The sequence below is a fragment of the Rana temporaria genome, chromosome 3 (assembly GCF_905171775.1).
Source record: "Rana temporaria chromosome 3, aRanTem1.1, whole genome shotgun sequence".
Taxonomy (NCBI): Eukaryota; Metazoa; Chordata; class Amphibia; order Anura; family Ranidae; genus Rana; species Rana temporaria.
The window spans coordinates 466,966,463-466,992,895 of NC_053491.1; the positions used below are offsets into that span (position 1 = coordinate 466,966,463).

At 47.0% G+C, this 26,433-nt stretch overlaps 1 protein-coding gene across 1 annotated transcript; it reads right to left on the reverse strand.

Annotated features, from left to right (window-relative positions):
• Window positions 1-9,552: 9,552 nt before the first annotated feature.
• Window positions 9,553-24,746, reverse strand: LOC120933580 (keratin, type I cytoskeletal 10-like). The gene is made up of 2 exons (XM_040346865.1): window positions 24,613-24,746; window positions 9,553-10,112 (listed from the first exon to the last, which is right to left on the reverse strand). The coding sequence occupies exons 1-2, from the start codon at window positions 24,658-24,660 to the stop codon at window positions 9,855-9,857; spliced, it is 306 nt and encodes a 101-aa protein (XP_040202799.1). The 5' UTR covers window positions 24,661-24,746; the 3' UTR covers window positions 9,553-9,854.
• Window positions 24,747-26,433: the final 1,687 nt, after the last annotated feature.

Consider the following 26,433-nt stretch of genomic DNA (forward strand, 5'->3'; position numbering starts at 1 on the left):
CCCCTCCTTGTGAAGTATTATTATTGTAGCTTCTGTCATTGAGGTGGGTAACTTTCCCTCTTCCATCGCCCAGTTAAATACTTTAATGAGCTCTGGAAGTAGCACTTTCCCATAATACTTATAGGTCTCTACCGGGAGCCCGTCCGGTTCAGGGGACTTCTGGTTAGCCATCTCAGAAACTGCTGACTGTACTTCTTCAAGAGTTATTGGGGCCTCCATTTGCTCTTTCTCTGTCCCCGTGAGGGTTGGTAATTCTAGGTTTTCAAAAAAACATTCCAGTTCCTCTGCTCCCGCTTCACCTTGCGACCTATATAACTTATCGTAATATTCTCTAAATGTGTCTGTAATCACTGACACAATATCTCCATTACTTGTTTTGCTCGCAGGTACAGCGGAGAGGGAGAGGAATTCGTTCTTACTAAGTGGGCCAACATTCCCCCAACACTTTCCCCTCTCCCCAAATGCCATTTGCTTTTGAAATATTCTCTTATTTTCAGATTTTCTTATAATTTCAACTTTATATTCCTGTTCCTATTTCAACCATATTATTTTTCTCTCCAGTGTTGGGTTTTCAATATATTCCTTTTCTATATTCTCTAATTCCTTCCTAATCCTATTTTCCCACTCCTTTGACACTTTTTACATTTTTGCCACTTGCTGTATACATAGACCCCTAAGGAATGCTTTCAATGCATCCCACATCACTCCCCTCGTCACGGTTCCCTCATTAAACTCTTTTATTTTTGACAATATCTCCTCTGGTTCCCCCATTAACTCAAACCATAGCGGACTTATTTTCCATACCCTAACTGTCCTACTCCCCTCCAGGTTTATAGTTATTGTCACCAATAAATGGTCCGATACCCATGTGGGCTGATATAGTATTTCCCTTATTATTTGAGATGCTTCCACATTGCCCAGGACTAAATCTATCCTGGACATTGTAGAATAGGAGCTAGAGCAACAAGAATATTGCAACTCCTCTGGATTTCTCACTCTCCATATATCAAATAACCCTGCTTCCTGTAAGAACTGATACAACCGGCTCTCTGAGGCCCCGTACACACGGTCGAACAAAACCCATGAGAATGGTCCGACGGACCGTTTTCATCGCTTCACCTCTGAAGTGGCTGTACGGCCTGATATGTGTACACACCGCCAGTCCAAAATCTGATCGGGTCAGAACGCGGTGACGTCAAACACACGACGTGCTGAATAAAATGAAGTTCAATGCTTCCAAGCATGCGTTGACTTGATTCTGAGCATGCGCAGGTTTTGAACCGATGCTTTTCTGTACTAACTATCGGTTTGGTCCGATCGGGCAGCAGTCCATCGGTTCGGTTTTGAAGCATGTTTTAAAATTTTGGACCGAAGGAAAATAGACCGATAGCCTATACACACGGTCGGTTTGGTCCGATGAAAATGAACTTCCAAACCGTCCGTGTGTACGGGGCCTGAGGCGTTCTGTACACTTTCCCTTGGAAATCTGTCCCATGTTTTATTTATTACCTCATTAAAATCCCCCATTGCTATGACAGGAATCCCAATTTTGACCATCATACAGGGCCGGCGCAACCACCAGGCGGACCAAGCGGCCGCTTGGGGCGGGCAGGTCCGCAGCCTGGGATGGGGCGGAAAGATGATTTTTTTTTTTATTGTCCGGACTCCCGGAGACTCGCAAGCGGCGGGCGCGCTGCACACAGCCGCAGAGTCCGGTCCGCGGCGGCGGCGATCTATAGTGGTGGTAGGCACGGCTCAGGCTGCCTGCGTCCAATAGCAGGCTCCACCGCTGCGGCGCCGTCCTCCTAGCCTTTCCCCTAAAGAAGGCGACGGCAGCCCCAGAGCATGGCGGGAGTTGTAGTTCTCCAACAGAGCACAGGCACACAGACTTCACTTGGCCCTCTGGTGCCTGTGCTCTGCAGTGACTACAACTCCCAGATTGCACTGCAGGGCACTCAGAGAGAGGGAGAACGTCACATGTTGCTTCTCTCGGTTCACGATTGTCCCGCCTCCTGCTCTCCGCTCTGTGAAAGGTAGGAGTGGAGAGGGAAGGGAGGAAAATATATGGAAATGTGATGGATGGGGTGTGGGGGGCAGTGCTGTGTGTGTGGGGGGACAGTGCTGTGTGTGTTTCGGGGGGGCAGTGCTGTGTGTGGGGGGGGCAGTGCTGTGTGTGTGTGGGGGGGGGGCAGTGCTGTGGGGGGACAGTGCTGTGTGTGTGAGGGCAGTGCTGTGTGGGGGGGGGGCAGTGCTGTGTGGGGGGGGCAGTGCTGTGTGTGTGTGGGGGGGGGCAGTGCTGTGGGGGGACAGTGCTGTGTGTGTGTGGGGGGGCAGTGCTGTGTGGGGGGGGGGGCAGTGCTGTGGGGGGACAGTGCTGTGTGTGTGTGGGGGGCAGTGCTGTGTGTGGGGGTGGGGGGTTAGCGCTGTGGGGGGGCAGTGCTGTGTGTGTGTGGGGGGGTAGTGCTGTGTGTGTGTGTGGGGGGCAGTGCTGTGTGTGTGTGTGGGGGGGATAGCGCTGTGGGGGACAGTGCTGTGTGTGTGTGTGGGGGACAGTGCTGTGTGTGTGTGTGGGGGACAGTGCTGTGTGTGTGTGTGGGGGACAGTGCTGTGTGTGTGTGTGTGTGTGTGTGGGGGGCAGTGCTGTGTGTGTGTGTGGGGGGGTAGCGCTGTGGGGGACAGTGCTGTGTGTGTGTGTGGGGGACAGTGCTGTGTGTGTGTGTGGGGGACAGTGCTGTGTGTGTGTGTGGGGGACAGTGCTGTGTGTGTGTGTGGGGGACAGTGCTGTGTGTGTGTGTGGGGGACAGTGCTGTGTGTGTGTGTGGGGGACAGTGCTGTGTGTGTGTGTGGGGACAGTGCTGTGTGTGTGTGGGGGGGGGCAGTGCTGTGTGTGTGTGTGGGGGGGGTAGCGCTGTGGGGGACAGTGCTGTGTGTGTGTGGGGGGGACAGTGCTGTGTGTGTGTGGGGGGGTAGTGCTGTGTGTGTGTGGGGGGGGATGTGTGATGGGGAAATACTGTGTGGGGGGGGTATGTGATGGGGGGCAATAATGTGTGGGGGGATATGTGAAGGGGGGTGCATTACTTTGTGGGGGGATATGTCAAGGGGGGCATTACTGTGTGGGGGATGTGTGAAGGGGGGTAATACTGTGTGGGGGGGATATGTGAAGGGGGGGCATTACTGTGTGGGGGGATATGTGAAGGGGGGTAATACTGTGTGGGGGGGATATGTGAAGGGGGGGCAATACTGTGTGGGGGGGATATGTGAAGGGGGGGCAATACTGTGTGGGGGGATATGTCAAGGGGGGCATTACTGTGTGGGGGGATATGTGAAGGGGGGGGGCATTACTGTGTGGGGGGATATGTGAAGGGGGGTAATTATTGAAAGAAATATTTTTGCAAGGGAGGTGGGTGGCCGTTGGGGGGGGGGGGGCGCCAAAATGGAGCTTCGCTTGTGTAGGCAGAAATCCTTGCACCGGCCCTGCCATCATAAAATCCATTAATTTATAGATAACTTTCAATTTAAATGGTGGAGGTATATATATGTTTGCAAGAACATATTCCCTGTTTTCTATTACACAATAGAGAAAAACATATCGCCCTTCCTCATCTATACTGACCTGCTTACAGGTAAGCACCACTCCTCTTTTTATGAAAACCGCCACACCCCTTGAATAAGAGGTGTGCACCAAGTGATATTGATATGGAAATTTCCTATTCTTAGCTTGTTTCTTAATTTCCTTAGTGTAATGTGTTTCCTGTAAGCAGATCAGTCCCACCTCATGCGCCTCCATCATATCAAATACTACGGCTCTTTTAGCAGGAGTGCCCATCCCATGGACATGCCAAGATCCTATTTTCAATATTCTATCTTGCATTAAGTTGCATCCGTATAAATTCTGCAAACCAGGATACTCATATACCGCCTAACAACCGCAAGAGGAAGCAAAAAAAAGGCAATTCTCTTTTTACACCACTTAGTGCATGCATACATACTCCTAGTTTTTCTCTTATCTTTAAGAAGCACAATATGGGGAAAAATCTATAATTTGTCCCCCTATTGCTATTTAGTGTACTTGTGTATTTTACCATTACTTTCTGTGATGCCAGTGCTTTCTCTTTTTACATATATTATCTGTGCTATTTTACCTTTAACCATGATTTGTACCATTTGCGTGTATATATATTTTCCCCTCAATATATTCAAACCCTTATGTGTCCGCTGAAATACCCCCCTTTGATGCCCCCCCCTCCCACCACCCTCTCTACTCTCCCTTCCTCCTCCCAACCCCTCCCTACACCTTCCTTGGTAAACCCTAGGGGCTTTTTTGTGATCAGTCCATCCATCCCCACACTTCCTTCTACTACTCTCACTCCTCTTTTCCCCTCCCCCAATCTTCCCTTAAACCTTTTCCTATTACAATGCACTCTCCCCACCCATTCTTTCCCCCTCGCAAAACGTGTGTTCCCTCCCCCACCCCAACAACTTATTCTATTAATTCCCCTTTATTTCTTCTTTAATCTAAATGTCCCATTCATTCTGTTGATAGCTGATCTTTTTTGTCCTCCAGCCATGTCATCACACCTTCCGGGGTATCAAAAAAAAGTGTCCTGCCCATTGCTACTAACCGTAGCCGCGCTGGATATAATAGGGCATATGTGAGATTAAGTTTTTGCATTTTGCGTTTAACATCTATAAATCTCGCCCTCCGCTTCTGTAGGAAGGATGAAAAATCAGGGTAAAGGGATACCTTGGATCCGTCAAGAAAGATATTCCCCATCTCTCTACTCTTTCTTAGTAGTATTTCTTTGTCCCTGTAACTTAAAAATTTCATTAGCATTGATCGTGGGCGTCCTCCAGGGGGGGACAGCTTAAAGGGAACTCTGTGCGCTCTTTCTATCAAAAACGGCTGTTAAAAACTCTCTCTTCCAAATAACTTTATAAACCAATTTTCCAAAAAACTCAATGGGATTAGTCCCTTCGCACTTTTCCGGAAGTCCCACCAATCTCACATTATCCCTCAGAAGTCTATTTTCTATTTCATCCATCTTTTCATCAATCTTGCTGACTTGATCTTTCATTGTTTTAAAGCGGGGGTTCACCCTAAAAAAAAAAAAAAACTGTTCTATCCAGCATACTGCTGACATCAACAGTATGCTGGATTTTTTTTTTCGATCTGTACTTACCTTTTTCCGTCGTTTTCACCCGGCTTCCGGGTTCTCGCTCCCCCGGGGAGTAGGCATTCCTAAGCTCTGCATAGATGAGTGACATGCGCGTCATCGCCTTCCGAAAATATCCGTGTGGGACTCGGCACTTTACGGCGCCTGCGCAGTCAGCTCTACACGGCAGGCGCAGGCGCCGTATAGCGCTGTAAAGAGCCGAGACCCCGTCGGATATTTTCGGAAGGCTGATGATGCGCACGTCAATCATCTATGCAGAGCTCCCGTCGGGGAAAAGGAGCGACACGCCCACTCCCCGCAAGGAAGAAGACCCGGAAGTGCGGCTGAAGACAGGTAAGTGTACACAAAAAAAATTTGACAACGCTACAAGCCTTTATTAAGGCTAGAGATAGGTTAGGCAAAACAATTATTTTAGTGTGAACCCCCGCTTTAACCTCTTGTTTTACTGGGTGTAATTCATCCTCTATTTGAGATATCCTCCCCTCCGCCTCTGTTATCCTTTCATTTGTTTTCTGGAGCTCCTGTCGCACCTAAACCAGCTCCTCTTTGATGCCCTTCATTTGATCGCACAATTCTCCCAGAGACTGTTTACATTCATTAACCACCAAGAACACATCCTTTATTGTAGGAGTGTCCTCTATAGGGGAAACTGGTACTGGATCCATCTCCACCCTTTTTTCGGCTGCGGCTATATTTTTAATGATGACATTTTTAGTCGTTGCAGCAACCATTTGTCCTTGACTCTTTTTGTCTGTTATTTTAGCGTGGGCCTGGGTTGACAATCCCCCTTTAGTCAGGGTGTGGTCTGATGTATGGGCATATTTTTCTAATTTAGCTGCTGCTGTAATAGCTGTGATAGCTGGGCCCCCTTTTCCTTTGCTGACCGTAATGATTGCGGCCCTCAATTCTCCCTTTATTTCTTAGCCAGAGGGATAATACTTAGAGGACTTGATCGACTCAAATTGATTGACCTGATGGAAAAAAAAAAAGAGGGGAGAAAAAAAAAGTCCTTCCTCTCCCCTTTCCCTTTTAATCACCAGCCTCACATTCCACGGCTCCTTTCTCCTCACTGTCCAGGGCATCTCACAACTCACTGCCCCCCTTCACTCAGGGGGATGGAGCCTCTGGGGAGCCTCTAGGATGAGTACCCCCAGCCTCAGACTTAGGTGCGTTGGTATTCGCTGACCTGGTCATGTGTCTCCGCCGTCCTCCAATCAAAACACCAGGAGACAAGCCCGCAACTGCTCCACCCAAAACTCCTGGAGACCGCCGGGGAGCCGGCAAGGGGTAAGGAGAGCTCCCACACGGCAACTGCAGAGTGATTGCATAGTAAGTGATTGGTTTTAGCTTGGATTCAGCTGCGATCAGCCACAACAGTAGCTAGGATCGGGACGTTAGTAGCCTCATTAGCCCGGGATTTAGCATGGTAGTGTAGGAGACACACACCTCACAGCGTCTCACACCACCACTCCTCCGCACCTCCACACCTGCATCCGGTCACGCCCCCTCCTGAACATTCACTCGATTTATGAATAAATAGTTGTAAATAGAATCATCTGAGTTTCCATTAGTTATTATTGGGAAATTTGCTTTGATATACAAGTGCTTTGGATTACAAGCATGTTTCTGGAACTAATTATGCTTGCAATCCAAGATTTTACTGTACTTTTTATCCATAAGTGGCAGCTAGAGATGTCCAGAAATATCAGAGAACCCTCACAATATTGGTAAAATGTACATCTACGTAAACATTGGGTCTGAAAAACAGGTGGTCTCCAGGAAGTCTTAAAGAAACCCTGCCACCAGATTATTAATTTCACCAATAATTTTCCCATAAGATGATATGTACACGAAGATTTAGCTGCTTAATGACCAGGCTATTTGACGGCACTGCGTCACTTTAACTGACAATTACGCAGTCGTGCGATGCTGCACCCAAACAAAATTTACGTAATTTTTTTTACCACAAATAGAGATTTCTTTTGGTAGTATTTGATCACCTCTGCGGTTTTTATTTTTTGCGCTATAAACGAAAAAAGTGACAATTGAGAAAAAATAAACATTTTTTACTTTTTGGTATAATAAATATCCCCCAAAAACAGATCTCTTCATCAATTTAGGACAATGTATATTCTTCTACATATTTTTGGTAAAAAATTGCAATAAGCATATATTGATTGGTTTGCGCAAAAGTTATAGCGTCTACAAACTATGGGAAAGATTTATGGCATTTTTATGTCGTTTTAATCTTTTTTTTTTAATAGTAATTTCGGTCATCTGCAATTTTTTGCAGTACAGCGACATTGCGGCAGACAGATTGGACACTTTTAACTCATTTTTGGGACCATTGACATTTATATAGCGATCAGAGCTATAAAAATGCACTGATTACTGTGTAAATGTCACAGGCAGGAAAGTGGTTAACACTAGGGGGTGATCAAGGGGTTAAATGCGTTCCCTAGTTAGTGTTTCTAACTGTATGGGGATAGGACTGACTGGGGGAGGAGACATATAATTGTTCCTATTTACTAGGAACAAACAATATGTCTCCTCTCCCCTGACAGAATAGGGATTTGTGTGTTTACACACACAAATCCCCGTTCTAGCTCTCGTTCCCGCAATCACGGGTGACTGGCAGCGATTTTGCCTGCCGACCACGTGCATAGGGTCCACTGCCGTCCCATGTGAGCCTCCGGACGGCTCTTAAAGGGGAAGGCGTACAAGCACAGCCATTTGTGGAAACGTGCTGCTAGGTGACACTATCCAGGTTGTGAAGTCAGCAGCCTTAGCCTTAACCTCTCTTACGCTTCCCCTTTCTTCTACAAGCTTCTAGAACATAGATGACTGGAAAGTCAAATCAGCAGCGTCAATATTTATTGTGCTTCAGCCAGTCCCTGGGGAGGTGTGCCCTGTAGGTGTCTGGAGAGGGACATAAATAGTCTGAGGCTTGGAGCAGCCCTGGTTTTAGTCTTGCTGGAGAGGTCCCCAGCCTGAGGAGCTCTGCTCCTCTGAGGCAGATTTTGCTGGTGTCTGCTGATGTTCATTAAGGTCTCAGCTGTGACAGAGTCAAAGTCAACAAGACAGCCAGGAAACTAGCTAGTGACTTCCTCTAATGAGTTTTAAACTACTATTCGCTATACCATAACCTGGATAACTGAGGTCCTTCACATATCTCCAGGGCTCAAGTCCTGCGGGAACGCGTGGGAACGGAGTTCCTGCACTTTTTTCACAGCAGGAACTCAGTTCCCTTTGCAGGACTAGAGCAGCCGAGCCGCCCGAGCCAATCCTTCACTAAGCGGCGATGCCCAGCTCGAGTCACTGTCAGGGGCAGGCGAACCTTAGGCCCCATACACACGAGAAGATTTATCCGCGAATACGGTCCAGCGGACCGTTTCCGCGGATAAATCCTCTCGAGGATTTCAGCGGATTTCCATGCGATGGAGTGTACTCACCATCGCATTGAAATCCTCTGGCGATGACGTGTCGCGCCGTCGCCGCGATTATGACGCGGCGATGTGCGCGACGCTGTCATATAAGGAATTCCACGCATGCGTCGAATCATTACGACGCATGCGGGGGATCCCTTCGGACGGATGGATCCGGTGAGTCTATACAGACCAGCGGATCCATCCGTTGGGATGGATTCCAGCAGATAGATTTGTTTAGCATGTCAGCAAATATTTGATCTGCTGGAATCCATCCCAGGGGAGAAATATCCGCGGAAACAGATCCGCTGGAGTGTACACACCATAGGATCTATCCGCTGAAACCCATTCGCTGGGATTTTTCAGCGGATGGATTCTATCGTGTGTACGGGGCCTAAGTAATCCTTTATGTTACTGGCCGCTTCCTGTATTTGGATTCATCAGGTATTCCAACACTTCCTCGATGCCGCAATGTCTCCTGGGAGCTTTTGTCATTGTTCCCAGGAGACATTGCGGAGGTCTGCCGCGAGTTATCACGGGATTTGAGTGGAGTGGATCTTGGGTGGGAGTTCCCACACTTTATTCCCCAGGACTTGACCCCTGCATATCTCCCAACATTTGGAGATGGGAATGAGGGACACCTACTAACAAACGTATGTAGGCATAGGACACGCCCCCTGCCACACCCCCTTAAAGGAGAATTAACCAAAAAAAGGTTAATTAAATCATCAAGGACTTTTTTTTACCACTACTATTCCTCTTAAATTGGCTTTTAAAATGTACAAATGCAGCAATTTAGAATTGGGATGAAAAAATTAGTAATGTGAAACACCTTTTGAAAGATAAAAAGTGCATTTTATATACAACTATATAGATCAGACCAAAATGAGGGACAAATGAGCAGGAATGAGGGACAGAGGGACATTGCTCCAAATCAGGGACAGTCCCTCAAAATCAGGGACAGTTGGGAGCTATGCCTTCATAGTAAATGTCAGCAATGAAAGTTTATTATTTTAAAACTTATAATGGAATGGTTAAATTGTACAGTGTGTTGGTAGTTTTGCAATTAGCCATGTGTAGCCAGTTGTGGTTATCCTATTGAGTTTAGCACTTGGTTCCAATTGGATTTGGCATGCTTGAGTTAGAAAATATATAGGTACTGAATCCTGTTCATTTTAATCTATATTTCGATCCTCTGTGTATGACTTATCGTAATAAACTTAACCGAACCAAGCAAATAATGTTTCTCACATCATTAGTCACAACCCCCGCAGTCTCCTCCTCCACCGCAATCTCCTCCTCCACAATCTCCTCCTCCAAAATCTCCTCCTCCAAAATCTCCTCCACCAAAGTCTGCTCCACCAAAGTCTCCTCCCCCACAGTCTCCACCCCAGTCTCCTCCCCTCCAGGATCCACCAAACCAGGCGCTTCCACTGTGTGGACTTGGAGGAATGAACCATCGGTTATTGCCGGTTGAAAGATCCAATCCAAGGTTCTCATACATAAAGAAATCCTTTGGAAATAAATAAAAATGAGTAAACTTAGAGAGAGAGTAAGTAGATACAGTGCACAGCATAAATGATTATACAGTACCCTTTTTGAAAAGTAAGATTTTAATCAATAAATCAATGAACACAAGAACAATTTACAACATTTTGAAAAAACTGAGTCTTAGGGCTCTTTCACACGTCCGTTCAGTTTTTCAGATCAGTTTTTTTTTCATCAGTTGATCCGTTTTTCCATCAGTTTTTCATCAGTTTTTCATCAGTTTTTGCATCAGTTTTTGCATCAGTTTTTGCATCAGTTTTTGCATCAGTTTTTTCATCCGTTTTTTTTTTATTTTTTTGGGGCTTTTTACATAGAAAAACGGATGTTAGCGGAACGGATGATAAACGGATCATCCGTTAACGTCCGTTTTTCGTCCGTTCCGTTTTTTAGACGGAAGAAAAATAGGGTTTTCTTCCGTCCAAAAAAACGGAACTGAACGGAGACGGATGCTAACGGACGTTAGCGGATGCTCATCCGCTAACGGACGCGAGCCCATAGGGAAGCATTGCGGTCCGTTAACGGACGTCCAAAAAACGGACGAACGTAACGGACGTGTGAAAGAGCCCTTAAGCCTTGTACACACGATCGGATTTTTTCCTTCGGGATAAACTCTGATGGATTTTTACGATGGAATTCCGTTCAAGTTGTTATGCATACACAATGTCACACCAAATTCCGGCCGTCAAGAACGCGGTGACGTACAACACTACGACGAGCCGAGAACAATTAAGTTCAATGCTTCCGAGAATGCGTCGTCTTGATTCTGAGCATGTGTGTTTTTTTCTCCGTCGGAGTTCCCTACAGACGAACGGAATTTGCGTGGGAAAAAAAAGAGAGCATGTTCTCTTTCTAAATTCCGACAGAAAAAAATTCTGATGGGGCACACACGGTCGGAATATCCGATGAAAAAATTGCGTCTGACTTTTTCCATCTGTGTTTTGAAACATTGTCATGTTGGAAAAGTGCATGACGACCAAGGGAATGGAATGATGGTAGCATCTTCCCTTTCAATATAGAGCAGTACATCTGTGAATTCATGGTACCATCAATGAAATGCAGTTTCCCGACACCAAGAGCACTCATGCAGCCCCACAGAAAGACACTGCCACCATCATGCCTCACTGTAGGCACCATGCATTTTTCTTTGTACTCCTCATCTTTTCTTTTTTTTTTTTATAACAGGAAATAAAAACAGAGAAAAGAGGGGGGGGGGGGGACTCACAGACACTGGTTCCATCCCCCACCATGCCAGTAAGGATATCAGTTTCAGAGTGCATGGCCAGACTCGGGTCACTATTGAAAAAGGGAGCACAACGTCTCATGTTACCGGACTTTCTCCCCTGAGGGCCTGTCCCTCCACCGAATACCTGAAGACATTCCATAATTGCCATGTATTGAAATATGCTTCTTGCCTATCTTGGTTTGTCAGGATTAGGTCTTCCATCTTATTGATGTTGTCGACCTTTTTGAACCATTGGAGACTGGTCGGCGGGTGTGGAGATTTTCAGTGTAATGGAATGCAGGCCTTGGCTGCATCTAATAAGTGGCACACAACAGATTTTTAATAAATCCGGGCAGGAGTGTCATTGGCGTGTAAGAGAAAATATGCCGGGTCGTCCGGGACCACCCGATCTGTGAATTTCTGAACTAGTCGGCGGATCTCCTCCCAGTATTCCTGGAGTTGGGGGCAAGACCAGAAAATGTGCAGAAGTGTGCCTTTTTCCCTTTGACAATGCCAGCAGAGATCTGACGTTGTAGGAAAGAATTTTTTTAATAGAGCTGGGGTTCTGTACCAGCGTGTGAGTAGCTTGTAATTTGTTTCCTGAATCTTTATGCACAGGGAAGATGTGTGTGTAAATTTGAGTATGTGTTGCTTCTTGTGTGTCGTGAAGGTGCAATTTAGTTCCCTTCCCCATCTAGTGAGGCTTAGGAGCTCCAGTTCCCCTGGTGGAGTGATAAGCATGTTGTATGTCAGGGAGAGTGTATGTGGCACCGCCTCAGTCCCCGTACAGAGTTCCTCCAAAGACGTGAGGGTCTGATTGGTAGTCGTGAAGGATGGAAGAAAGTGGTTAAGCTGAAGGGCCCTCATGAAGTCCAGCCGGGTCTGACAGCTCTGCAACCTTCTTCCACAGATCCGCGGAGCCAAAGTGGGAGGCCTGGAACAGTCCCGCTTTGCGCAAGTCATGAAATATCCTGTCTTTTATGCCGGTTCGAACTGGGGGTTCCCAAAAATGGGTTGTAAAGTTTAATTACGGGTAAAAAGGTATGACTGGGTTATCAGCTGTGCACTGATTTTGACAGTGTTGCCAATCAGAGGCTGGCGTTTGAGGCCCGGTGGTAAAGCCTCATAGCACCATGGGGCCCTTTGGAGGGGAATGTCAGTCTGTGCTTGTTCTAGCTGTGTCCAAAGTTTGTTTAAAGTAGTCCGGGGGTTTGTGTATCGGTAGGGCTTGCATGAGGTACAGAAACTTGGGCAAGATCGACATCTTGAGAATGTTACAGTGGCCAAACCAAGAGTGTAGGCCGCTGTCCCATTGATCCAACAGTTTCTTGACATTTTGAAGGAGAGGCAGGAAATTTAGCTGGAATAGTTGTGAAAATTTTGGGGGGATATGTGTACCTAGGTACATCAAGGCCGCATCCATCCACTGTAAGTTAAAGCTAGAACGGAGACGGGAAAGCTGCGTCTGTGATAAACCTACCCCCATCGCTACTCGGAAGTTTATTTTAAGATTGGAGTGTTGACCATATATGTCAAATTCACGCATTAAGTTAGGGAGAGAGGTATCTGGATTCGTAAGTGAGAACATCAAGTCATCTGCATAAGCCGAGACTTTATAGTGCAATTTATTCACCTCTATCCCGGTGATGTCTGGGTTTAGTCTCACCTGGCACAGAAATGGCTCCAGGGAGAGCGCAAATAAGGGCGAGAGCGGGCAGCCCTGTTTTGTCCCATTAGTAATCGGGAACGCATCGGAGAGCACCCCATTCGCTCTCACCTTGGCCGTTGGGTTTGAATAAGCCACGGATATCCAATTCAGCATGTGTTTCAGTGTGGCGATCATGAATTTCCAGCTCACCCGGTCGAACGCCTTTTCGGCATCCTTTCCGAGAAAGACACACTGTGAAGCAAACTTAGTACCTTTGTGGTGTTGTCTCTGGCCTCCCTAGTTGGGACAAATACGACTTGATCTAAGTGTATAAGCTGTGTCAAGTGCTGTTGCAGTCTGGAAGCTATAATCGTGTTAAAGAGTTTAAGGTCAGTATTCAAAAGGGAGATATTGGGCGATAACTCCCGCATTGTGCAGGGTCTTTACTGTTTAACCAATCTCAGGTCATTATATACTTTAACTCGATTTTGGCCCAATGAGGGAAGTAGTGCCCTGTAGTACGGGATAGTAAGACCATCCGGTCCCGGCGCCTTGCCCGGTTTAAGGCGGCCTAATGCTAGTTGCAGTTCCGGGGGTGTGATGGGTTCCTCTAGTATATCTTTAGCTTCAGCTGGCAGGGATGGCATGAGGGATATAGTTATGTAATCTGAAGTCTTGTCTTGGGTGGGTTGTGACGTGTTCAGATTGTAAAGGGAGTCATAGAAGGATCTAAACTCCTGTGCTATGTGATGGGGTAGGTAGGCTTTCTGTCCTGTGGGGGGGGGGGGGGTGATATGTGGTATGTAAGAGGCTTGCCTGTTTGGGCCAAGAGTCTCCCGCAATTGTCGCCAGATTCGTAAACTTTTCTCCTGCAGACCTGTAATGCCGCTTTGGCTTTGAATTGCAGCAAGTCAGTGACCTGTGTGCGGACAGTGTATTGTCTGGTCGGGGTTTGCTTGTGTTTCGTCTCCAGTGTTTGGAGCTTGAGTAATAGTGAATTCAATTGTCAGGCACAGTGTTTGATAAGTACCCCCCGAATCACCACCTTGTGGGCTTCCCACACCACCCCAATGTCGCTATCTGGAGTCTTGTTGGTATCAAAATAGTGTCCTATCTCTTTAATAACATCAGTCATGACTTCAGGCTCTTGCAGCAGGCTCTCGTTAAGTCTCCATAGTGGTCTTTGTGCTGCACGAGCATCTGATTGGGCATATCTCAAAGTTATCGGAGCGTGTTCCGACCAAGTTACTGATCCGATGGTGGTGTCTCTAATCGCGTGGAGGTGTCTGTGGGGGATCAGAAGTAGTCGATGCAAGAGTACGTCTGATGTGGTCTGGAGTAGAATATGTAGTCCCTCTCTCCCGGGTGAAAGAGGCGCCAAGTATTAATCGGTCTTCTGTCGGCGTTAAGGGTATATTAAGGTCGCCCCCCACTATTAACTGCCCTACCGAGTATTACAGGAGCTTTATAATGTGGCGTTTCAGAGCATACAAGTTTGCGAAAGTTACTTCCACGTCTCCAATCCGACCCCTCAGGAAAAGGTATCTCCCCTCCCCGTCAGTTTTCTTGTCTATGCATGTCCATGGTAATTTAGCTGAAAATAAATTGGAGACTCCTCTGGACTTAGCCTTTGCGTATGTGGAGTGGTAAACTACCGGGTAAAATCTGTTCTTGAGTATCGGTAAGTTGTTGTCTCTAAAGTGCATTTCCTGTAAGATTATGACGTCAGCTTTAATGCGTCTCATGTCGTGAAGTAGCATCCGCCTTTTTTCAGACGTGTTTAGACCTTTCGCATTCAGCGAAACCATGTTGAGGGTGTCCATTTCTGCGAGTCAGGGGGCCCTGAGGTCAGGGGGGGGATGTAAGGTTAAGGTTAAGCCAAGAGCGGAGATAGTAGACAGAGGTGGTCTAACCCAAGAAAGAGAAAGAGCAGAAAAAGGCTGTCACCAGAGTGTGCAGCTCTATAGAGGAACTAAAGTAGCCTAACTGGCTAGAGCACCCCCCAGAAAAATTCTGGATATGGAGCGCAGGCCTAGGTGGGTTGGTGGATAGACAGAGCCTCTCCGTCACTCTGTTATACAGTGCCATCTTTCACCAGGGCTTGGGCTCAATGTGAGAACCATAATGGGGGGGTCCGGCACCCGCTTCTCTAGTGGCCACCGAGCATGAGCCAGGCTCCATCACCCATGGTCTGTAGGGTGAAGCGGTTGTTTCCTTGCGGAAGGTTACGGCCAGTGGGTATCCCCACCGGTATGTGAAGCCTAGTTGTTTCGCCAGGTCGAGGACGGGTCTCAATGTTGCCCTGCGTCTCAGTGTCGCCCTAGAAAGGATCAGGCAGGATCCTCACTCGCGCTCCCTCCACCTCCACATCACCATGGTCTCAGGTTCAGCGGAGGACATTCTCCTTCTGCACGTAGTGGTGGAGTCTGCACACTACGTCCCATGGTCTGGTCGGGTCTGCCGGTCTTGGGCCCAGAGCCCTGTGTACCTGGTCCATCTCGATGTCAGCCTCTGGGTCCTCCAGAACCAAGCGGAATATATCCCTGACCGTGTCTCCCAGGTTCTCTGCCCTATGGTATTCCTCGGAGCCGCAGATTGTTCCGGCGGCTCCGGTCTTCGATGTCCTCTAGATGGAGCTGCAATGCTATGGCGGTATCACAGTGTTGGTCCCGGGCTTGCTCCAGTGCCGTCACCCATCCTGCCAGCGTGGAGACCGATTCTTTCCCTGTTGTAACCCGTTCTGCAAAGGTAGATACTTCTCCCCTCACCTCCTGTATATCTCTCCTGTGGGTCTCCTCCAGACAGAGTATGTGCCTCAATGTCCATTCTGGTGGGGAGGGCTTGCAGTAAGGCCCGAATGTCTTGGTCCAGCATGGGACACTCAGGAGGCTGAGGGGAAGACATCTCGGCTGGGTCTTTCCTTGGGCGGTCTTGTGTAGGTGAGGGGCTAGAAGTGGGAGCACAAGCCTCCAGGGATGGGGCCTTCTGCGTGGTGCCACGTGTAGGGCCTTCGGGGTGCCACTACTCTGGCGCCAGGAGATATTCCTTGCAGCTGCTTGAAATATCTGTGGATTTCCCCCAGGCTTTTCCCAGATGGGGTCCCCCGCGTCGCTGCTCTCGTTCTATGCCTTTTTGCTGATTGAATACCGGTTGTCAATGCAGTATTGCCGGGTAAGGAAGGCCGAGGTGGGAGCTCTAGAGAAAAGCAGCTTCACTCAGCCATGTTCAAGCCACGCCCCCACTCCACATCTTTTCAATGCCATTCAGTTTTGAACCTATCAGTTCCAAAACCATTTATCTTGGTCTCATCACTCTAGACTCGAGTCCCAGTAAAATAAAGCAGAGGTAGGGTGCTACTACACAATAAGATTAAAAAAAAATTCAGAGCTACCTGGGTGCGGAAAGGCAAATCCTTGCTTGCTTTTTAAAATCTTCAAAATTAGTTAATTCTCCATAATAGACACAGTAACATAAAACAAAATTAATGTAAATAGACACAATGGAGTTGATTTACTAAAACTGGAGAGTGCAAAATCTGTTGCAGCTGTGCACGTTAGCCAATCGGCTTCTAACTTCAGCTTGTTCAATTAAACTTTGACGATAAAACCTGATTTTCCAGTTTTAGTAAATCAACCCCATTGCAAAGTTCATTCAAAACAATGTGAAGTCCCACTTAAAGGTGTGAGTCTATAAATCTCAACTTCAAATAGTTAATGTAGGTCTTTTTCCCATGAGGAAGTCACATGATTTGTGACGTAACGCGCCGGGTGGAGTCGGGTGACGTCACTTCAAGTTAGAGCCGAAAAAATGTAAGTTAATTAAAAAAACAATACTGAGATGTTTTAAATTATGTGTATGAGCATATATGGCTCAGTGCAATATTGGCCTTTGCTTTTATGGTTTTTAATAAACTGATGGCACTATGAGCGACTTCTCCTCTTTTATATGCGCATATCCCAACCAATGGCAGCAGAGTTGGAGCCTTAAAAGGACATACACACCAATTTCTGGGAGCAAGTTGCTTTGTCCACAGAGAGGAGGTTAGAACAAGTGTGTTTGACTTGCACTATATTACCAAAATTATTGGGACGCGTGCCTTTCCACGCACGTGAACTTTAATGGCTTCCCAGTCTTAGTCCGTAGGGTTCAATATGGAGTTGGCCCACCCTTTGCAGCTATAACAGCTTTAACTCTTCTGGGAAGGCTGTCCACAAGGTTTAGAAGTGTGTCTATGGGAATTTTTGACCATTCTTCCAGAAGAGCATTTGTGAGGCCATGCACTGATGTAGGACGAGAAGGCCTGTCTTGCAGTCTCCGCTCTAATTCATCCCAAAGGTGTTCTATTGGGTTGATGTCAGGACTCTGTGCACTGCAGGCCAGTCAAGTTCCTCCACCCCAAACTCACTCATCCATGTCTTAATGGACCTTGCTTTGCACACTGGTCCAAATCATCTGGTAGAGGAGAGATTATGGTGTGGGGTTGTTTTTCAGGGGTTGGGCTTGGCTTAGATTAGGGTGCAATTAGGGTTGACACCTGTCCAGGATTCACCCGCATAGTTCGGGTTTGGAATCATGTGTACGGGTTTCAGACTGCCTGAAACCCGGACACATTATTTAGACTGGACTATGGCTTCCCAGCCGGGTTTCTGGCTGCAGTTGTCTAAGCTGAGAGTGTCTGTTACACGCTCTTTCACACTGCCCAAAGCCAGCACTATTAACCCCCAAACACACGCACAGATGGGAGAGGAGCGAGGGCTTGATCTGCACCTCTTCCCCTACTTCTACCCCTCTGTGTCTGCCCACACTCCAATCCCCGGCACTGTGCCTCAGAAAAGGAAAGTTGGGGCCAGAAATTTGAAGTCCAGCAGCCACAGATACATCTGGATGAGAGGTGCTGATCACCAATGGGTGAGTAAGCTCACCATCTATCCCTGTCTGTGACTGAAGTCTCCCCCCTTCTCTCTCCTGCCTCTAAATGAGTACACTAAGGTAAATCAGGGTTCTAAGAGCACCCCTTACATCAGATTTTCCCTTTACACCAGAGGCCCCCTTATATCAGAGTCTTCTCCGTACATCAGAGTTCTCAGTTTTCCCCCTAAAATCAGGGTTCCCAGAGCATCCCTTATGTTGGAGTCCCCAGAGTTATCCTTTACAAAAGAGTCTGCAGAGTCCTTCCTTACAGTGTAAGGGAACTCTGTGGATTCAGATGTAAAGAAACTCTTGTGATTACCTTCATATGATTAGAAATGTTATTTAATAGCAAAATATATGTATAGTTTATACTACAAAAAAAATTGCTGTGTGCCGCTAAAGTGTTCGGGTTTGACTTGAAGGAAAGGAAGGTGGCAATATACTTTAAAGGTCACGTAATACTGCAGGAAAATTCAGAAATAAATCTTTATGGTGCCATAAAGTGCATTTTAGGTGTAATTTTATAGCAGAGTACCAGGAAGTGTAACAAAGTTTATAAAGACAATAGAAAGTTGTAGAGCCAAGGAATTTAAATATATAAACACCCTGGCCCAGATTCTAAAAAGGACTTACGACGGCGCAGCGCCATGTACACCGTCGTAAGTCCTAATCCGAGCCGTCGTATCTATGCGCCTGATTCTTAGAATCAGTTACGCATAGATATCCATTAGATCTGACAGGCGTAAGTCTCTTACGCCGTCGGATCGTAACTGCATTTTTCCGCTGGCCGCTAGGGGCGTGTAAGCTGATTTACGTGTCGAAATATTTAAATTAGCTAAATTCCCGAACGTACGCGCGGCCGACGCAGTAAAGATACGCCGTTTACGTTAGGCTTTTCCCAGCGTAATGTTGCCCCTGCTATATGAGGCATAACTGCGGTGTACCAATGTTAAATATGGCCGTCGTTCCCGCGTAAAAATTTAAAAAAGTTACGTCGTTTGCGTAAGTCGTCCGTGAATGGGGCTGGACATCATTTACGTTCACGTCGAAACCAATGACGTCCTTGCGGCGTACTTTGGAGCAATGCACACTGGAAAATTACACGGACGGCACATGCTCCGTTTGGGAAAAACTTCAATCTGAGGCAATTTGCCGCAATACTACCAGCCATCACTAAAAAAGCCCTAAGAACTGAGCGACTTTTGAGAATCGATCGACGATCGACTATCAAAAATCTCAGCCGTTTACCCCAGCCTAAGCATATATCATGTGCTTTGATCAACACAAGATCGGCAGTAAAACACAGACTGGAAATCCATGATTTCATTCTACAATATGATTTAGACTGCCTCTTTATTACAGAGAGCTGGCTTACAGCAGACTGTAACACCATTTTAGGAGAACTGGTGCCAGAAAACTATCGTATCATAACTGAAAACAGAATAGGGCAAAGAGGAGGAGGACTGGCGGTGATCCATAAGACTCATCTTGCAATCACTAAACCTGTCCTTCAAAACCCTCTTCCATTTATGGAAACCCTTACCCTGCAACTACAAACAAACTCCCAGGAGACCGTCCCAAAATCGCAGTTTCTCCCATCATTGACGGACTTTATCTCCACCTATAGCCTTAACAGCAAACACCTTTTGCTGCTCGGGGACTTCAATCTCTGGGCCAACTCCCCGCAAGACCCCGTTGCCGACGCCTGCATTGATCACTTCGAAGGATTAGGGCTACAACAACTAGTATGTGGGCCCACACATGCTTCAGGTCACACACTTGATCTTATTTTCAGACAAGATCTGGAAATAAAAATCTTGGAAAATGAACCATTGCCATGGACAGATCACCATGCAATTAAATTCATTATTTCCGATTTCCCACCCTAAACTAAAACATCAAATCTAGTGACAACACACTGGACTAGATGTCAGAAGAAGCTCCACTCGGAACTCTTCAAAGCCACGTTAAGGAAAAAAATAAATACAATTCAGCTGCATCAAACAGCTGAAGAAACACTGGATACCATAAACACAGCCCTATTACAGTCAGCCGACTTAATAGCGCCGAAACGTAAAACCCGCATCCGGAAAAATAACTCCAGCTGGTTCAACAACCAACTGGCATTATTGAAGCAAGAGCGTAGAAGGGCGGAAGCCGCCTGGAAAAGAAGCTCTTCAGATGAGAACCTCATTGTCTACAAAGCAACAACAAGAAAATACCACAAAGAAATCTTCAAAGCCAAGAAAAACTATTTTTCTGAGGCTATCAACAGCGCCCTTAATCGCCCACGCGAACTCTTCAAATTGGTCACTCAGACCATGAATCCAGGATGTCTTGAAGCCCCCAATTCGGACTCACAAGAATTTTGCAGTGAATTGTCGGATTACTTCATTAATAAAATCGAGGGGATCCGACAAAGCATTCAGCAAAATAATTCCCCCCTCAACCCTCCCCGTAATGATTTACACAATACCTGCAGTAATTCACCACAACCAGGTAAGTTCACGCTGGAACCTATCTCTATCCATGCCACTAAAAATATCATCGGTAATCTGCGTAACAGCACCGCGCCGAATGATATCATCCCCACTAAACTGCTAAAGGAATGCGCCGACATCCTGGCACCTCCTATCACGCAGCTTATCAACCAATCCTTCAGGGAAGGCATAGTGCCCTCCCAGTTGAAGGAGGGTATAATTCGACCCATCTTGAAGAAACCCAACCTGGACCCCAAGGACCCACTCCACCGTCGTCCAATAACAGGCCTAAATGTACTCTCAAAGGTAATGGAAAAAGTAGTGGTACAACAGCTGCAACAGCATCTAGATACCCACAACCTACTTGACCCATTTCAATCGGGATTCCGGCCTGGACACGGGACAGAAACCGCATTGCTCAAAATATGGGACGACGCTCTCGAGGCCGCAGACGAAGGAGAATCTTGTCTTCTGGTTCTGTTGGACCTAAGCGCAGCCTTCGACACAGTAGACCACAAGCTTTTATTGACTCGGCTAGCTGAAGTAGCCAGAGTTGCAGAAGGCGATTTATCTTGGTTCTCCTCTTTTTTGGAAAACCGATCGCAAATAGTGAAGTAAGGACCTTTCACTTCTGAGAAACGCACATTATCGTGCGGAGTCCCTCAAGGATCCCCCCTGTCGCCGGTGTTATTGAAGATCTATCTTCGCCCTCTTTTTGAGATTATTAGCAGTCAAAAACTGCTCTACCACTCATATGCAGACGACACGCAACTATATTTCCGCATTTGCAATAAAAAGGATCATCACCTCAATCTAGAGACATGCCTCTCTTTGATAGAGGACTGGATGACAAGGAGTTATCTTAAACTCAACGGAGAGAAAACAGAACTTCTCCTGTTTCACGCCAAGCATATGAATCAACCTACAACAACTTGGACCCCCCCGCCCATTCTGGGCAAAATCATCACCCCTAGCGCCAAAGTCAAAAGTCTCGGGGTCATCTTTGACTCTCACATGACATTGGACGCACAAATAGGGTCAGTAGTCAGCGGATCTCACCATCTGCTGCGCCTACTACGCAGACTTACTCCTTTTATTCCCAAGGAAGACATAGCGGTCGTGGTGGGAGCTATTGTAAACTCAAGATTGGACTATGCAAATGCCCTTTACCTCGGACTCCCCAAGTACCAAATCGCTCGTCTACAAGTCGTTCAAAATACGGCCGCTAGACTTGTGATTGGGAAAAAACCTTGGGAATCAATCTCACCTTCACTGAGAACCCTTCACTGGTTACCAGTAAAAGACAGAATCACTTTTAAAGCACTCTGTCTAACGCATAGATGTATCTATGGGAATGCTCTCCATTATCTATGCGAAAAAATAAAAGCTCATAATCCCAATCGCGTTCTGCGATCCACCAATCAAAATTTCCTCCAGATACCCAAAGCCAGATACAAGTCCAAAGGAGAAAGGAGATTCGCGGTCCAAGGGCCTAGACTATGGAACGCTTTACCGCCGCAGAGATACGCCGCTGGACGAGAATCTGGCCCATTGTATATAATATAGATGAATACAGTAATCACACCAGGGGCGGATCCAGAGTCTAGTCTCGGGAGGGGCACTACCAGAATTTTTTTTTGGGGGGGGGGGGCAATTTATCAGGGAAGTGACTGGTGTTAGTGCTTCAATGATCACGGGACCATGGTTGTTATGGTATCAGGATGATTTGAAGCGCATGACTAGTGTAGTTTCAATGTGCCACTCTCTCTTACACCCCCTCCCTCCATTAACTAATTCCCTTGTTACCACCCCCCATTTTCCCCATAACCATTACAACCCAGTAATGAGACCGACACAGTAAATTGGAGTAAAAATTGGCCACAACAGCCATTTATATTTTATAACCAAATAAATCTTTAACCAAATTTTTAATGATAGGAATGTCCAACCATTCCAACTTTAACTATTAACACTTTTACCAAACACTTTTAATATTTAAAACAGTCACAATTGGTCCTTGACAGTAACCCCCATTAACCTTTTTACCACCACACTGCGGTACCAATTACCATACCCAGGCCTCCAGCCGACCCAGCTCTGAGACCCCTTTTTAACCCGCAGTGTACCGTAACTGTATTGCAGCAGACACCGTTCCACTGCAATAACCACCATAGGGGGGGCCATCCCATCGATGAGCCCCCCAACCATTTCCATTCCATCAGTTCACTGTCACCGTCAAAGACCAAGGACACCGCCTCCGCTGTCGTGACAACCCTTCCTTATCCCTGAAAGAAAAGAAAAACAAACGGACCACACAACATAAAACAAACAAGGGAGGGTGGGTGGGAAATCCTGCCTCCCTGCTCTCACTCTGCCTGCGTGTGGTTTTGGCGCCGCTCCCGCCCCCTCTATATAACGCTCCCCCCCTTAGCCTGCACTGCTCCTACAGCCACTCCCCTGAGAGCTCTCCTGTACCCTTAACCATTCGTTGCCCAGATTCCACCCCAGTCATGCCAGCCCTATGCTATCGTTCTTTTTCTTGTCGCTCCGGGCTTTTCTTTCTTTATATTATTACATTGTAATATAAAATCAAATGGTTCAACTCACCATAATGCAGAATCAGTGGGAGCCCTGAGTGTGTCACTTGTCACACTACCTGCCACCAGATGCAGCTTGCCACGTTGCAGATTGTCACTTGCCACATCACCTGCCACAAGTTGCGGAATGTCACTTGCCTGCCACCAGATGCAGATTGTCACTTGCCTGCCACCAGATGCAGATTGTCACTTGCCATGTCACCTGCCACATGTTGCGGATTCTCACTTGCCACATCACCTGCCACAAGTTGCGGAATGTCACTTGCCTGCCACCAGATGCAGATTGTCACTTGCCATGTCACCTGCCACATGTTGCGGATTGTCACTTGCTATGTCACCTGCCACATGTTGCGGATTGTCACTTGCCACATCACCTGCCACATGTTGCGTATTATCACTTGCCACATCACCTGCCACATGTTGCGGATTGTCACTTGCCACATCACCTGCCACATGTTGCGGATTGTCACTTGCCATGTCACCTGCCACATGTTGCAGATTGTCACTTGCCACGTCACCTGCCACATGTTGCGGATTGTCTCTTGCCATGTCACCTGCCACATGCTGCGGATTGTCACTTGCCACATCACCTGCCACATGTTGCGTATTGTCACTTCCCACATCACCTGCCACATGTTGCATATTGTCACTTGCCACATCACCTGCCACATGTTGCGGATTGTCACTTGCCACATGTTGCGGATTGTCACTTGCCACTTCACCTGCCACATGTTGCGGATTGTCACTTGCCACATATTGCGGATTGTCACTTGCCACTTCACCTGCCACATGTTGCGGATTGTCACTTGCCACATCACCTGCCACATCACCTGCCACAAGTTGCGGAATGTCACTTGCCTGCCACCAGATGCAGATTGTCACTTGCCATGTTACCTGCCACATGTTGCGGATTGTCACTTGCCATGTCACCTGCCACATGTTGCGGATTGTCACTTGCCACATCACCTGCCACATGTTGCGTATTATCACTTGCCACATCACCTGCCACATGTTGCGGATTGTCACTTGCCATGTTGCGGATTGTCACTTGCCACAAGTTTCGGAATGTCACTTGCCTGCCACCAGATGCAGATTGTCACTTGCCACCTCACCTGCCACACCTTGCGGATTGTCACGTGCTAAGGTGATGATTTGCTTGTCAGAGTCAGGCAGCAGAGAGATGATGTAATCTCTCTGCTTCCTGCACCGTCAGGGCGGAAGTTAATGCTGGGCGGGCGCGGGGCGGTGAGAGATCATGTCATCTCTCTGCTCCTCCGGCCGCTGTTGATTGGCCAGCCGCCTGCTCACCCACAGAGCCACCCAGCTGACCACCCACTCTCTGACTCTCACTCGCCACCGAGCCGCCCGCCCACACACCGAGGCCCACGCTGTCACCCACCAGCTCTGTCACTCGTACGCGAACTCGCACAGACTCTCCGGCGCCTGCAAGTTCCGCAACTAAAACAAATTTCTCGGGGGTGGCAATTGCCCCGTTGCCCCCCCCTGGATCCGCCCCTGAATCACATGATGGGGGTATTTTGGAGATTTACAAAGACACTATTATTATATAAAGTCTGTGTATGTGACGGAGGTGTCATCTCACTCACCATGTACAGGAAGGCGCTCAGGAAGAGACATTTCAGAGCGGCTTTCATGTTTGATTCGAACTGGAAGACGTAATGGGAGGCATTTCTCACATTTTCTTTTTTAATTTTACCAACACGAGATGAGCCGTTCACCTTGAGTATCTATGAGAGAGTGAAAAACAGAAATGAAGGCATCTTTATAAAGTCTATGGACAGAGAGGGACCAGTGTGAACAAAGTGTATGTAATCCCTAAAAATGAACTTCTCTTGTTGGCATTAGAAACGGGCGTATGTGGCGCATTTTTGCTGCTTCTCTAATGCCTAGCAAATCAGCTTACAATGGATAATATATACAGGGGACAGAGCTGTTCACATTTAAAAAAACTTGTACACTGTGGGGTTGATTTACTAAAGGCAAATAGACAGTGCATTTTGCAAAGGGCATTTGCACTCCACAAGAGCAGTTGCTCCAGAGTTTAGTAAATGATTAGAAGTACTGCTGACTTCCATCATCCAATCAGATGCAAGCAAAAATGCTGTTTCTTTATTTCCCTTGCATGTGATTGGCTATTCTTTGTAAAGTAAAACTTTACCTCATTTACTAAGCTCTGGAGCAATTGCACTTGCCAGAAGGCAACTGCTCTTTGCAAAGTGCACAGGGCCAGATTCTCGTATTTTGTCGCATCTCTGCGGCGGCGTAACGTATGTCATTTACGTTACGCCGCCGCAAGTTTTACAGGCAAGTGCTTGATTCACAAAGAACTTACCTGTAAAGTTGCGGCGGCGTAGCGTAAATCACCCGGCGCAAGCCCGCCTAATTCAAATTAGCCGGGTAGGGGGCGTGGAGCATTTAAATTCAGCGCGTTTCCGCGCCGAACGTACTGCGCATGTGCCGTCCAGAAAATATCCCAGGGTGCATTGCTCCAAATGACGTCGCAAGGACGTCATTGGTTTCGACGTGAACGTAAATGGCGTCCAGCCCCATTCACGGACGACTTACGCAAACAATGTCAATTTTTTAATTTTGACGCGGGAACGACGGCCATACTTAACATTGGTTGCCCCTCATATAGCAGGGGCAACCTTACGCCACGCAAACCTTACGTAAACGTCGTAACTTCACTGCGTCGACCGCGCCTACGTTCGGAAATTCCTGTATCTAGCTAATTTGCATACTCGACGGGGAAAACGACGGAGGCGACACCTAGCGGCAAAAAAAAAAATGCATTTTAGATCCGACAGCGTAAGAGCCTTACGCCTGTCTGATCTATTGGATATCTATGCGTAACTGATTCTAAGAAAAAGTCGCATAGATACGACAGCCCAGATTAGGACTTATGACAGCGTACATGGTGTTGCGCCGTCGTAAGCCCTTTGAGAATCTGGGCCACAGTCTTTTTGCCTTTAGTAAATCAACCCCTTTGTGTTATTCACACACACAGTTTTTTTTTAAATTTATTTGCCTTGCACCCGATTGGGTGTTCTTTGCAAAGTGAAGCCTCGCCTCATTTACTAAGTTCCCTTGCATAGTGCACAGTCTAATTTGCCTTTAGTAAATCCACCTCAGTGTCTCTTCTGTACTGAAATCCCAAGAAGTCTTATCAATCCTGCTCAGCTCACCTCTATGGACTACAAAACAATCTACCAAAAATACTTTTTGGTTTTGGACTTTACTGGTATCAGAGAGAAACGGTCACACACACGTGTTAGGATATATAGGTGTTTATTACAGAATTACATTAATATTATTATTATTATTATTATACAAAACATAGAAAATTGTTCTCTGATGCGATGTATGCCCTATAAATAATCTGCCAGCAATTATCTTTGCTGTATGTT